The sequence below is a fragment of the Phaethon lepturus genome, unplaced genomic scaffold, assembly GCF_000687285.1.
Source record: "Phaethon lepturus isolate BGI_N335 unplaced genomic scaffold, ASM68728v1 scaffold9951, whole genome shotgun sequence".
Classification (NCBI taxonomy): Eukaryota; Metazoa; Chordata; class Aves; order Phaethontiformes; family Phaethontidae; genus Phaethon; species Phaethon lepturus.
The window spans coordinates 95,465-110,690 of NW_010519853.1; the positions used below are offsets into that span (position 1 = coordinate 95,465).

Consider the following 15,226-nt stretch of genomic DNA (forward strand, 5'->3'; position numbering starts at 1 on the left):
CTTTTTTCCAAATCAAGAATGCAGGGAAATGAACGGGACTACCCCGTTGTCCTAACTAGTTGCTAACTAGTTGCACTTGAGTCACAGCTTATCAAGTGCTTAGCTCTAACGAGGTGGGAAAGCTGCCTAACCCTCTTACTTTGTTTATCTGGGGAAGGCAGATGAACAGTAGAAGTTGCTGGTGCTGTGAGGATTTCATACCACACTTGCATACCTACACCAGCAGAGAAGCTTTTCTTTATCTGTAGTAGGTATCAGGTTGTGACCTCAGGGCTTCATTTCTGAAGTCACAGAAGCATGCTAGAGGCCTGTGTAGAGGAGGTAGGGTTCTGTGCCCTTGATGAAGAGTCTGATGGTTCAGGTTGGGTTTTGAGTAAGCAAACGTAGTGCTGATTGGAGCTAGACTAGTACACAAGATACTGTCTGGGGAAGAGTAGATGTTTTGTTAGTGGATAATGAAAATGTGTTGGGTGAAGACATTTTCCTCAGTTTTGGTTATGAGATGTAGTTTGAAGTTAAAACTTATCAATACATTTTTTAAGTAATTTCTTAGGTACACCATTCAATGGTTTGCAGTTGAATATCTCCTTTGATTACAGCCTCATGTCTAACCATTAGAGGAACAAGAAAAAACGTTCTTTAATGCTACTGTTTGTTAATTAAATATGTTTAGATAGTAATGATTTCCTTCATATGTTGTATTCATTGAAGGGATGCCCAGGTAACAGTAAAGAACCATCCTACCTGGGAGTTTGTAGGTTGTTCTTCATACAAGAAAACCAATTCTGTCTCTGCCATCATCTCTGTCAGATGTTGGGATTTGGTCATTGCACTGCAAAGACAGTTTGAGGCTTCCAAAGAAGTTCAGAGCTCACATCTCCCTTCTGTGTTAATAAGAATTATATGTGTAGTTCTGCATTTTGACTTTGGAAATAACAACCCTTGCTTTTTTGGAGTTTGCAATACACTTACCGAAACTTCTTTCCAACCTGGATATTGACGCCTACTTATAAGTCACCCTCTTTCTCTTTTTTCAATTTGTTTACACTATTTTCCCCATTTTTTAATTTATTTGGAACAAGTCCAGACATTGCTATCAGATGCTTTCAGTCTTTTGCCACACAAAATAAATTTGATTTTAAAACTTCAGTTGCTGCCTGCACAGAAAGTAGATTAGTTCTTTGGGGGTTTTAAAAATTGAAGAATGTGGAAATGGCCAAGATATTGTGATTTTTGAAAAGCACCTGCATTTTAAATGAGTTCTTAGTCTCTGTAAAGGTTTCTTAGTAACCTTGTTTGTATACTCCCAAATTAGCTTGCAAACAGGATAGTATATTGTGTTTAAAAAGAAAACATTAAAATCACCACCTATACCAGCTATCTTGTTTCCTGTTCTGATGGGAGAACAATTGTTTTTTTGATGTTGCTTGACATAGCCTTAAAGATTCAACGACTGTTTCTGTTTATCAGTGGATAATCAAGGATATTACAGGAGGTGGCAAGAATGCAAGAGAAACAGGTTCGGGTGCTGAATCAGAGCCCCCTTGTCTGTGGTGCACGGTCAGAGTGCTCAGGATTGCAGAGCAGACAAGTTCTATTGAAGTTTCTTTTATTTTTATGAGTTGCAGTTCAGCTTTTGAGGAGTCTTGGACCATGGATCCTTTCATACATTATTTAGAGCTTTCTGCATAACAGCCTGTGTGTGGCTGCAGACAGTGGGTCATTTCTCTGTTACATTAAAGCCTTTGGCTTTATTGCAGCAATAGAAAGGAAACACAGAGGAGGCAGAAGTTGTGCCATAAGGCTCTTCCATATACAGGGATCTAGGACACACATTTTTCTATTTTAGTTCTAAACAAGAAGACAATAGAATCAGGACTTGGTTTTTTGGTCCCTTTTTTTTTTTATATCACAGTTGAATAGTGTAGGGCACTTACAGACTAAGAGAAGTGGCAGATGTGAGAATTGCTCTTAACATAGTATGTAATATATTAATTGCTTATAGTTCAGTATTTCTTAATCTGTGTAATACCAATGAGTTCTGACTGCTTTCAGTGGAGGTGAAACACCAAGGTTTCTGTCCCTGCTCAACGCTGTAGCAAGCTGGCTACCAATTGCTTCCTAATGCTGAGGATCTGTAACGATTGTAATGGTACTAGCTATGAAGCCGTTAGGTAGTATCTACAATATGTTTCTATCTCCTTTGTGCACATGATGAATTTGAAATTCCTGAAGTTCATATTGGGCTACAGAGAAGGGATGTAAAATTTCAGTAGCCCTTTATCATGACAAACGATGCCTTTTAGAATTTTGGGGCAGATGCATCTCTGAATTAATTAATCAAAATAAATTCATTCAGGTGCACACTACTTCCTTTAATGAAACCATTAGCACAGGGCAGAAGACTGAGGTTTCTAATTGCTGGTAATGTGCCAGTAGCCAAATTTTCTGTCTTCTCTTCAGAAAGGTCTTGGGAAATTTGAAAAGGTTTTTTTAACCTTTGTAATAATGGCTTTATATCAAAGCCACTTAGAATTCAGATACACCAATAATGTCCTATTGGAAAGAGAGAAGCAGAAGTGACGGATTATTACTTACCAATTGGTACATCAGCTCTGCACTATATAGTGCAGAAAGCAGGAATAACAGTCACATTTGCCTGTCAGGTTTTTCAATTTTAAAGGTATAGATCATTTTCTTTTGTCCAGTGAAGAAGGATCATATTATTTGGGATAGGTTTATTCTTAGGCTAGACTGTGCATTTTCTTTTTTCTACACAACCTATTCCATCAGTTCTTTGTCATTATTTTTATAATAAAGATTGCCTTAATGTCAAACAAATCTTCCTTGTTGCAGCTTGAGGCCATTACTTCGGGTTCTGTCCATGAACATGGAAAATAGTTCATTCTTACTCATTTTTGGAAGACTTTTGTGTATACGGAGACAGTAATCATCTTTCCCTATAATCTTCTCTAGGCTAAATAATTCCAATTCTTTCAGTTGTTCCTCATGGATCTTATTTTCTACTCTTTGATTTATTCTCCTTGTTCTTTCTTATTTCATTTCACTTAAGAAAGCTTTTTCGTGCAGTATAGTTCTCAAAATTGGACGTAGCTCTTTAGCTGAGGCCTTGCTAGTGCTGAGTAGGAATACCTCACATCTTACAAGTGATACACCTCTTAATACAACTTCCTGCGGGAGGGTTCTTTGGTTGGTTTGGTTGTGTTTTTAGCCACAGCAGCATGCAGTGGCTGACTTGCATTCAGTTTGTGATCGCTGTAGACCCCAAATGCTTTTCTGAGAGCAGCTTTTCCTGTTGTATATTTTCTGACGTGTATTTATAGGATTAGTTGTTCCTACAGAAGAGAAACAACTTGCATTTAACTTCATTGCATCCCATTTTTTTAAACCCTATCTCCAATACTGGATTTTATACTCTGGTGTAGGCTGAGAGTTTAGCTGCAGCCGTGGCTGGTGGTGCAGCAAACATGATGTAGCATGATACTACCAGTAGTAGTCTCACCACATCACGCAGGGTAATGCCAGAGTGGACTAAGCGGCTGGTTTTTCCCCGGTGCTTTGCAGGGCTGGGGAGTCAGGAGCACAGGATCCTCATGCGGGTCAGAGTGCCTGGTGGTCTTGTCTGCAGGGCTTCCCACTTACCTGCTCTCCTCTCCTCCTTGATATTTGACTTCATCTTGAGGCCACTGATTACTCAACGTTGCAGGCATGAGCAAAGCTGAGCTGGAGGGACTTCTGGTGACTCCCGGGCAGCTTGTTGCAAGTTAAACCTGGATGATGAATTTACGCTGCTGCTTGTGGCACAGAAGTTTCACCTCATGGTATAATAATCAGGTTTCTGTTTTTATTTTCTTGGCAGTGGTGCAGGGCTTGTTTCTTTCTTGTTTTGTGTGTATATGATTCTCTCATTTGTCTTGACCTTCAAAAATTACCGTTAAATACAAATACGGGTAAATCCCCAAGCCACAGAATATGTTTTATATCTGAAACTTGTTTCTATTTATGGGATTTCTTTTCCTCTGAACCTGTCCCTTTAAATTAGATCTCTCTATCAGTGGTACATATCAGTTGCTAAGGAAGAACTGGATCTGAGTAGAATCACTTCAAAGCAGAGCTGAGATAGCCTGAAAAGATGTCATGTCACTTCCACAAACTCTCTTGCCCTGGAGTCCTTAGTTCCAAGTGTTTAACACTCAAGAGTCACAAAAAATAAGACTTTAAGGGATCGAAGCAAAAGATTAATTCCAAAGGACATACAGCATGTGCAGTAGCCATACACAGCAGAAAATATGGTGAACCTGCTTTTTGGTGAACCTGTGTGGGTTATTCAGTGTTTGTTGCTTTGAAAATCTGCAGACAGAAGAGTAGCTGGGTTTGTTACTGAGGTTTCTTTTGACAAATGTTGAGAACTGCTCCTTTGCATCTGTTTCTGGCCTTAACAAAATACCAGTACATGGAAATAAATACTTTTGGAAGAAAATTTTTAAGCTTGGGGACAGAAGTTAAGCTCTAAAAGCCATGTATTTCACTACAGCGCTCTGGTGTTCAAAAGCGCCAGGAACCCGGCAGAATTTGTATGGGAGACGGCTGGGGGTGTTCTCCACCTTTGAAAATCAGGAGTTCCTGAGAATGGCTTTAGACTTTCTGAGAACGTTATTTATAAATCCGGCCGTGATTTACTGTGTTGGGTAGCTTTGTTTTCATATATGCCATAGGGAATTATTTAGGGTTCTTACTTTTCTAGAACAGTCAACATTCCTTTTAACAATTTTTTATAATTTTGATGGAATTTCTTATGAGAGCTGTAGGAGAACCTGAGAAATAACAAGTTGCAAGATGAAAAGAAAATCTGACCTAGATTTCAAACTCACTAAACTTGAATCGAAAACAGTGTCAATAGTATCAGTGCCCCATTTTGCTGCTGTTGACGTCAGTGACTTCAGTCCTCATGATTTTGGTGCTGAGGATTTTGCTGAATATTTTATTCACTTTATAGACTTGGAAGTTGAAAAATGGGAGAAAACTTTGAAGTTCTTCCGGCATGAGCATCCTGGGAATATGGTGATGCTGAAACAGTTCAGGAGTTAGAAGACTTGGCTTAGTTGATAGTGCGTTGAAAGGCTTTTATATGCCATGACCCAAGTTCAGACTTCAGATTTCCTTGTTATTTTCCCTGCAGTTAATAGCATCACTAACTCTTTCTGGATTCCTTACATTGCTTCATTGGCCGTATCAAAGGAAATTAAATAATCTTGAAACAATTCCAGATATAAAGTTCACAGAGCGGCCCCGTCTTTGCAATGGGCTTATGTTCGAAGAGCAGTATTTTTACTTTCAAGGCTCTTGCATCCTGTCCCAAACATTCCCAATCAAATCCCGTTTGAATTGGCAAAAACTCTGAATTCATGTTTTAGAAGGTAAATACTGGGAAAAGCCCCACATTTAAAAAGTAGAAGCTACCTGTGATGTATGCCTGCCTGGACTGATTTTTACTCACTGTTTTAACAGTGGGCAATGCCGCTGGCTGTGCTTATTTAGCAGATAAAATATAATTGGGCTTTTACTATGTTTTACCCAAGTTGCACCTATCTGAAGGTGAGATTAGATCGTTAGCCACTGAGAACTGAGGCATCTTTCTTGAGTATAAGTCCAGCTGAAGAGCTTATGTTTGCCTTTCAGAAATCTCTTTAGCTATTTCTGAACAGCGCTGTGATTTGTTTTGTGTACAGGACACAGAAATTCTGAACACCGCGATTCTCACAGGAAAAACAGTGGCAGTGCCCATCAAAGTGGTCTCCGTTGAGGAGAACAGCGCTGTGACAGACATCTCTGAATCAGTTGAGTGCAAATCCTCTGATGAAGACGTCATTAAAGTAAGTTCATGCCATGCATTGGCCTCTGAAATTTTATGTCTTTTTATATACAGAAGGATAATAGCCTGGGAACTACCACTAAATGAAGTCCTGCAACTTAATTGTACTGCTGTTTCAAAAGCGTAAGGAGAGGAATTTTTAAGAAAAGAGGGAGTTAGGTGCAACAGTTCAGCCACCACATGGTTTCAGTAGAATTTCAGTGTTTATTTTTTATTTGTGTCCTAATTTTAAAATGTCTTGGTAATGTTACTTCAAGTCCTCTGTGCACAGAGTTCATCCACTGCAAAACCAGCTCTGCTGTTCGTACTGCCTCTCCAGATGTTTCTTATCACCTTTTCAGCTGTGATTATTACCTCCCCAGCTGCATCAGTGGAATGGATTGGATGAGTGTTCAATCATCCCAACAACTGCAATGCAAAGTCATCCTGGTCGACTTCACATTCTGCTGAGAGCTGTTTTGAATTAACAACTTGATTCTACACAGAAGTGGCTAGAAAGCATTCACATGACCGGTCCATCAGTTTAGCTCTAGCAGCTTAATGTCGCACAGTAACAAACACCAGTGGGGTAGCCTTGTCTTAAGGCAACACAGCTATTTCTGCAGTGAATATGTAACCAAAGCCCTGAAGGAAATTCACAGTTGTGCCTGGAGTCAGTACAAAGACATGAATCCCATTGCACTTTCCACACAGGACATTCATGGTGCGTGGTCTTTAAGCAAGGATGATTTTACCCTTGGTCTATAAGCTCTTTTGAACGGGGATTTTATTATATTATGTGGGCTTACAGCGTATAGCACAGTGGGCTTTGTGATGGTACTCTTTAGTTGTCTTTAATATGCTACCAGCTCTCTTGGATGTATGGTATACAAATAGTATGCCACAGCTTTATGTATTACAGTCAGTTCAGTTTCTAGGTTCATGGAGAGCAATAAAACTCCTGTGAGCTTGCAGGATCCAACAGTTTGCTGCGCTATTGTAGAATTTATGTAAAAGCATTTATTATACCAGTAACCAAGTAGGTGGGGAAAAACAGTCATACTTTGAACTAATGAAGCCATTATAGAAGACTTTTACAGAAAGCTTTCTGCTTTCAGCAGATCCTTCAGAGCCAAACAAATCTCTCCAGTTTGCTGGAGCTTGAAGTGCTCCCATATATCAGCTGCTTTACAGAGTTTTTAATCTCAAAGAATTCCTGTTAACCTTTTTCCTAAAGTAGCCACCTAACTACCAATCAAAGTAATACCTGGAATTTAGTTTAGGGATCATCCTGATTGTAACCTTACTGGAAACCACATTCCTGAGTAAGAAAAAATACAAGATAGCATTCACAAATTAAAAAAATAAATTCAGAAGAGGACTATTGTGATCATCTAGATTAGCCGTCTTGCTTGAACAGCTTACAAAATTTCACCAAATAATTTCAGCCCCATGGGGATTTCTTCTTTCCAACCGTGAAAATGACTGGTGTTAAGTTCTTCCATTCAATGGAAGACTCAGGTCAGGGATAAAAATATATCCGATGGGCGTGTGTTTTACATCACCAGTTGAGGCATTGAAAATGACAGCACAATGATTTCCCACATACAAATCCCTCTGCAAAAATTACTTTGGGTTTTATAGCTTTGGAGCATATGGATCAAGAAGAAATGAAATTCCCAAATCCTACCAAAAAAAAAAAAAAAGAGAGTGTTCTTGCAGTAATTGCAGTACAGCTGGACTGTTGCAGTTCTCCAACAATTTGTTTGGAAAGTACGTTTTCTTGAAGCGCTATGTCCTTTGATTAGCACTTGGGACCCTGCTGTGCTCTTCTCTTATTTTCTACAGAAATAATTTATCTCCGCTAAAAGGGTTTCTTAAAATGGAGCCTGCTTGCACTCTCAGAACATTTTTAAGTGGCTTCCAGAAGCCTCCCTGTCTAGCCACTCTGAAGGTGAAGTGAAACAAATAACTGGATGCTAACACACAGTGTTTATAGGAATCGACTAGAGAAATTTTTCAGGTGTAATTTCTTTCTCTTCAGAAATGTTTTGAAATTGCTGAGATGAATAGAGAAACTATCTTCTGTGTATTTAGAAATATATGCAGAATCTCTAGAGAAATGCATCTGTGATATGAGTGCTAGCTGCTATGAAACATACAGCTAGTTGAAAAACAGAGTTCGATGAAATACTTTGAACAAGCTTTACGATCTCATCGTGAAGGAAAAAGGGCTTTTTTTTCATTTAGAATGTTCCGGTTTCCGGGAAATTTCTTTACATGGGGAGATGAGGTTTGGGGTTCAAGTCAAATTGACATGTTCATATTGGTTCTGATTTTAAAAAGCATTCAGAAAGCTTCAAATGGAGCACAAAGGCCTTTCATCCTTAGTTCATTTTGAAAGTCCCCATCAAGCTTTTATGTTAAGTTCTTTGGATATATCATCTTCCTCTGTAAAATACTGGTTTAGATACCTTGTTAGAAGGAACCTCCCTGTTTGGGGGGGACGGAAATCCGGTCATCACAAATTATATCCATTGGGAAGAGTTCATGGTACCTTCAGCGCGGAATGTGTGCATGTGTTTACAGTTCATGTTCCCAAGCACCCCTGTCATAGCAGGACCAAAACATATTTACAGGTACGAAAGCCTGTAGATGAATTCAAGCCACAAAATAAGAAAAATAAGGAGTTATTGATGAGAGCAATTTAACACGTAGACATATTATCATTTAGAGGTTCACACAGATATTTTTGTTTAATTTCAGTTGTGTGGAACTTCTGATCACTTTGGGCTCAGGCCAACAGGCAGAATTAGGCTAGAAGCTGAAGGTAATCAGTGCCTATTAGAACTTGGCTTGTAATACTTAGCCATGAAATAAATAAGTGTCCGTTTGTATGGTTCATGTGAAGAAACGTAACGTTTCTACCCAGCAATTTGAATGGCTATCAGATAAAAGCTTATTTGTCTTAAGTTTTACAGTGCCTTCAGTTTGGATGCAATTACATTGTTCTCAGTAACAGAGCCCAATGGAAATCTAAACCTAAGATGTACCTGCAAGTAACAGGTAATAGTTTCCCCAGCGATAAGCATGGTCTGGAGCAGCTCAGCGCGCAGTTTCTGTCCTGTCTTAATCTGCTGCCTGCTACTCCCTTTTTTACTTTTTTATTGTCTCATAGTTTCACCTCTTTACTTCCATATTTGCAGTTGATTTCATGAACTTTAAAACCTTTGAATGCTCTAGACCTTCACACAGTGGTCCAACCTTTTAAAAATGGATAGAAAATCTATCATGGCACTAAAAATCAAGCAACAGCCAAATTTTACTTTGCTAAGCTGGAATTTACCAATAGGATCCATATATCTGGATCCATTAATAGTAATTGCAGTTGCATGCGTAGGCTCCTTTTCACCTCCTGGAAATTCAAGTGGAACGTGGCTGCTTTTCCTGGTGCTTTTGTGCCGTTTGCTCAAGAGCAAATACTGCTCCGTATTCCCGGGTCGCCTGGCTGCTAGAGCAGATGTGGTTTCATGCTGTGAAGAGCAGCGGAGTTTCAGGAGACTTGCAACACCTTGTGACATTTTCAGATTGAAAACTCTTGATAATTACAAACTTGAGGATGTTTTTTCCATTAAAATAACCCAAGCTCAAAAATCTTCAGTGCTACATGTATTTCGGAAGCTACTGTAAACATTCTGGGTTTGTATTTCATCATTCTTGGACTAGCTTTTATCCCATTGCCACATGAGGGGATGCTGAATGCATGGTATTATATTCTTATTGTATTGCTGTTATTTATAATTGGTAAATTAAAAGCTGGATACTAGTCTCAGTGTATTAGCCTCGAACCGTACTCTAAAGACCTTATTTACTAGTTTCTTTTCTTTTTTAAATGGCATTATTAGCTTTGAGATGGATTCAGATCAAAATGTGGATTCAGGTAATATTAGTCCACACATGCAGCTGCTGTGGTCATCACTGGAAAGAAACGCGGATCCTTGCCTTCAAGATGTCCCTCAGTAGTTGTTAATAAACAGTGGGCTCTTGCTGTCCTTGGGGGCGATGAGCAGAGGGAGGCACGAACCGCAGGTGAGGGCCACTGCAAGACTGTTGGGATCTTCTCGTGGAGCTCAAATCCATGACAGAGTGTCACAGCTGCCCCTCTCATCACAGCAACTGGAAACAAAATCCCAGATCAAAGCAACACTGAACTGTTGCGGGCTGAAAATCTAGCGGGGGGGTTTAAGGTTGAACTCTAGCTTAATAGATGGGAAAGGCTGGAACTACTGCTGGTATCAACACTTTCGAAGCAATAGTGTTGGGACTTACAGACACCTGTCAAGGTTACAGATCTTGTTTAAAGGCTCAATCCAGGAACCATCTACACGCATGAGTAACTTTACTGTGAATACTGCTGACGTCAGGGAACATACTCACGTGAAATAGTCTTTGAGGATTCATAAATGTTTCAGAGATTTTGCCATTTGTGGTGGAAACAGTTTATGAAATGAAATTAATTCTTACTAAATAGATGCAAACTCATGTTGAAATGTCTGCTGTTCATTTGTGAATCTCTTCAGATTGAAGGCCAGTCTGGATGCTGTGTAACACATGATGTAGGAGAGTCTCAGCTTGCCAATAAGGAAGCTGACAGATGGACATTTTCATGAGAGATAAATAAATAGCTGTGTACTAATTGTAGTAATTTATTTTTAAAATTGTATGTCTGGAACCATATCACAAGACCCTATTTACTAAGGAAAAGTCATCAGCACTTCATTATTTAGATGACACTTTGCTATTGTCTTAATATACCCAATCATACACAAATAGCTATGCTTCAACCTCTTCAGTTGTCATTTAACTACAAAGAAATTTCGCTGTACTTCCGTACTTTCCAGTATTTGCAAAACTTAAAATGTGTTTTAAAACTAGATTCAGAAGCACCGTTTTCCCTTTGATAGGCAGAGGAACCACTAGTTAGCAGCATCCATAGGTATTTTTATTATAAGTCGAGTTACGCATTTTCCACACTGAGTGGCTGAGCTGCAGGCAGCTGTTAACGAATCGAACTCTTAAGCCTCAGTCCTGCGCCCATTAAAGTGCTTCACTCATTAAAGCCATCAGGAAAGCTCACCCTGAAATTTTAATGGCATGGGGACAGTCCCCCAGGCTCCTCAATGTTTCTTCGTAGTACCATGGCTATTCCAGAGGAAAAAAATCTTTATAAGATTATGTGTCTGTGAATGCCTTTTCATCATATTGTGTAGGCACCAAATAGAAAGATACGTACTCTGACTCGAATCAGTGGCTGTATATTGGGGCAACAGGAATCACTTGCTCTCTGAGTATGGGGGCTGGATGCCAGACTTTGTAACTCAAAGGCAGGCGTCTGCCAGTAAAGGAAATCATCTTGCCCTTTATTTGTATTAGGCCTACCTAGAAAAGTGTGGTTATCCATGGATAAGCAAGGCTGATGTTCTGGCAGTGAGAGCAGATGTCCCCATGCCGTAAATATACTGACGGGAATGGTCCCACAGCTGATGGACTAACTGGGGATAACGTCCTGCTGCAGCACCAGCTTCTGCTACCTGAGCTGCTTACTGTAAGGGCTCGGCTGGTCCCTGGATCCACTGGATCTTTCCAGACATGCAACAAGAGGGAACAAAACAGGCACCCAGGGAGTGGTGAGATGGGGACAGGGGATGACGGAAACACTGGTGTGATGGAAGGGTGTGAAGTGTTGCTTTAAAGAAAGCGTTAGTGCCAAAATACGTTGGTCTGTCAAAACCTGTGTGAAGATGAGTGGGAATCGGGGTGTGACTGTCCGTACCTGGTGCATTGCAGCGCTAAAGGATGCGGAAGTGCTTGAGATTGTTAAGGAAGGACCTAAATATCTGGTGTGTTGCTCTCCACAGGGCTAATTCAAGATCTGGTCCTTTCCCTCCTGAAACTGAAGTGTGACATGATGAGCATAACAGGACTGATCTTGTAGAGAATCAGTGCTTCTGGTCCTAAACATAGCTTGGAGATAATTGTACTTGGTTCAGTGAAACGTTATTAGAGATACTGCCAAAATATAAAAACGAGGACTCTTAGGTATCTGTCAGAGGAAAGCTAAGTCTGCTCAAAACAAAGTTGCCCATGGCATCTAAGGTTTCTTCCCTGTGCTTTCTTACCAGCAGCATCTGGAGGCAGATAATGATGTGGTGGGTTGTGATGAAGTGTGATGCAGATGGTGATTTCAAGGGAAAGCAGAGTTTCAGAAGATTTTGTCCCATTACAAACCCTGGCATGTCACAGGCGCGTTACGTTTTCCTTCATACCTTTCAACTCCTGCTGCGTATGGCAGGGTAAGCGTCCAAACTTGCATTGCATTTCTGCACCTCAGCATTCACATAAATTCTTCGTATGGGGCTTTATTGCAAAGCCTTCAAGACTCAGAGGATTTAGGGCTTCACATTATGTTTTTAGTGCAGGTTATAGGAGAAAATAAAAACAAGGGGCTGACTAGAAAGAACTGGTTGTTCCTACCAGCTATTTTGATCAAGGAAGAACACTAACTTCCAATAAAAAGCTCCTACAGTGAATATAATGCAACTGATTTATCGCTCATTTTTTACTTAGGTCAAATAAAACTCTGTTTGGCATTTGTTAGCTAGGTGCAACTGTTGTAGAGCTGAGCATGCTGAATAACGAGTAGGTGGATAAACTTCTGATTAAAACAAGTCTCATTCCTAACTCAACCCTATAAAGCAAAAGGAGAAATGAAAAGTCACTAGATGGGGCTTCCAGGAATCCAGTGTGGTCTAATAATACACAGGCCATATTCTGTGCAGTCACTTTAATGCTTTATGCTGTGGTTTTATGGCAGTCCTGCAAGATTTGGTGAAAGCATGGAGGGACCAATCTAAATGACAGCAGCTACTGCCTCTCCTCCTCCACCGCAATATGCAGGCAGCTACTCATGGAGGGTCGATGCCTCTTTCAGGTACTTCAGCCCACACAGTCAAAATTGTAGCAGTACTCTCATTTTGAAAAATAAAGTATTTGTATAACTTTGTGGAAGGAATGTAGACGGGTTGGACTAATCCTCACAAGGTGTGTTCATTCCCAGGCTTGCAAGTCTCCCTTGGTTAGCTCCAGAATCAGGAGCTGAAAGCTCAGTCCCTGCGTGACACCGTGGTGAGAGCCAGCACAGCTCTGCCACTTTTGCGTCCTGAGCTAGGGTCTCTGCGCGGGGCTGCCGGGACACACCGGCAGGCTCAGAACAAGCATGGCATCTCTGTCACATCCACGGCGTGGTGCAGATACCCCCAAGGGCCGCCACAAATTACCTTCCTGAAGTTTATGTCTGGTAGCTGATGAACGGCAAATACAGTTCCTACTCACCACACCCTAATACAGCCTTGAAGGCCATCAAAAGCAGAAGCTGTATCTCTTTCTGAGTCCAAACCCAGCACCCTATTTCTCTGATGGCTCCTCTTCCCTCTTTTGATACCGTGTGTTCCTGTGATCTGTATGAAACTGAAAAGCTTTAAAAACTGTAAAGTCACAGCATGGCAATTCCATTGTTTTGCTGTTCCGAAGTCCTGTGACTGTGTAGGCTTTTCTTCTGGTAAGTCTAATATGATATGTTATATTCTGAACAGAATCGCAAATAGAAAGTCCACCTCCTTGCCCTCCTCCGTATTTTTCATAGTCCTGCAATTTACTGGGTCAATATACAGCGGTAGAGCGGAAGAACTTCAGAGGAGCTTTAGAAAAATGAAACTTTACCACACACTTCTGTCAGATGCAAATATGGCATATAGGCCAGCAATATGTGGAGCTTTCGTAGAAGACGTTCTGTCATTAATGGATACCACTACTCCCCAAGCAGTCAACCTCTGTGGAAATTGAAACTCAAAATTGACATAGTCTGCCATACTTAAATTCAGCAATAAAAGTTGTAAATACCTTGCTATCACATAAAATGCAAAAATTTCAAGGGCAGCTAAAGAAAGTTTTAAACCCTACCCTTGCAGACTTCTTTCCCTGTCATCTCATGCCTTCACCCAGCTCGGTACTTGTGCTAGTGATGCCAGTATGGAAAACCTGTACATCCCAAATGAAGAATCAAAGCAGAGTGGCAGTAACAGTGCCTCAAGTTCCACAGAAAGTGCTTCAAAGTCAGCTTCAAAGCTGCAAGATGAAGACCAGGAAAGTAGAAATTGGAAATGGGAAAATGGGAGGAATAACATTAGTCTTGTGACAGCTCTAGATACGATGGGAAGACAAGCAGTTTTCTCCAGACCTTTTTGAGTAATACAGTCAGAAGAAATAATGGTTCGCTTCTCCTTTCCGTTTCTGCCAATAGCTGTAATTTCCACATTGTGAATTTGTATATTGTAGACACTTAATACATATTAAGTTAGAAAATTACAGGCATTGTGATGTTCTCAATTGTGCAACTACTGTCCAAAGTGTGTAGATGGAACTAAAAGTCCCTGCATTCACCCTGTGATCCTGCTTTGCCAAGCAGATAGTTGGGGCCATGCTGCATATATAGTCTGACATATCACTAGTGAGAGCCAAACTCTCTGTTTGGCCCCATTTTCAGAAATTATTTGACTCCAGAGTGCACAAAACCAGACAGATTTTGTCTTATGTTATAATGCTGGCTGCAGAGAGCTCCTGTGGCTCTGCGTAGCTACAGTTCAGCTTCAAAAGCTGGTCATTTGGGAGCAAATAGATGCCCTCCAGCCTCAGCTGGCATTTTGTACCCCTTTTACTCTCTCAGTTCTGTCGTAGTGAATGATACTCAGTTAGTTAAATGTACTGCTGCTGCTCTGCAAAGCTGCTAGCAAAATCTTTGTAATGAGATTAGATAATGTACAGCCTTTTCCCTGAGAAATGCTCTCTAGCTTTGGGGGTTTTCTGCTTATTTTTGCTAATCTGGCTGCTGATACTGAAAACATAGACCCTTCTCAGCAGAGAGAGTCCAAATTGCTTTTAAACTATGGCCCTGATTTTACAGAGTTCTCCTCTTCTTCAGCGCTCAGGGCTCGATCCCTGTGTTAGTAGTGCGAGTTGCTGGGAACTTTGCCTGACGGCTGATCGCAGGGTTTGAAACCACATTTGGAATGCGGCAGCTGTTTACAAGAACAAAGCAACACCAACGCGAAGACCTTGTTACCCATTGAAAACTGCAGACAGTTAGTTTTAGGAGAGGCAGAATGTAAAGAGTCTTAAATCAGTTATTAAAGTGTAATATCTGCCGTACTCCCTCATCACCGTTTCCAGAATGGGAGTAGCTATTCCTCGGCTATTTCAAGAAACGAATTCATTCTTTTTCTTCTAGTGGGTTGTAGG

General features: G+C 40.5%; 1 protein-coding gene across 1 annotated transcript in view; it reads left to right on the forward strand.

Moving 5' to 3' along the window:
* The window catches only part of TMEM132C (transmembrane protein 132C), a gene marked incomplete at its 5' end in the record, with an annotated part of 92,918 nt that overhangs the window by 58,780 nt on the left and 18,912 nt on the right, over positions 1–15,226 (forward strand). Inside the window, one exon of the mRNA XM_010297184.1 lies at positions 5,751–5,894. Within this exon, the coding sequence (XP_010295486.1) occupies positions 5,751–5,894 (144 nt within the window). The remainder of the gene's footprint in view (positions 1–5,750; positions 5,895–15,226) is intronic.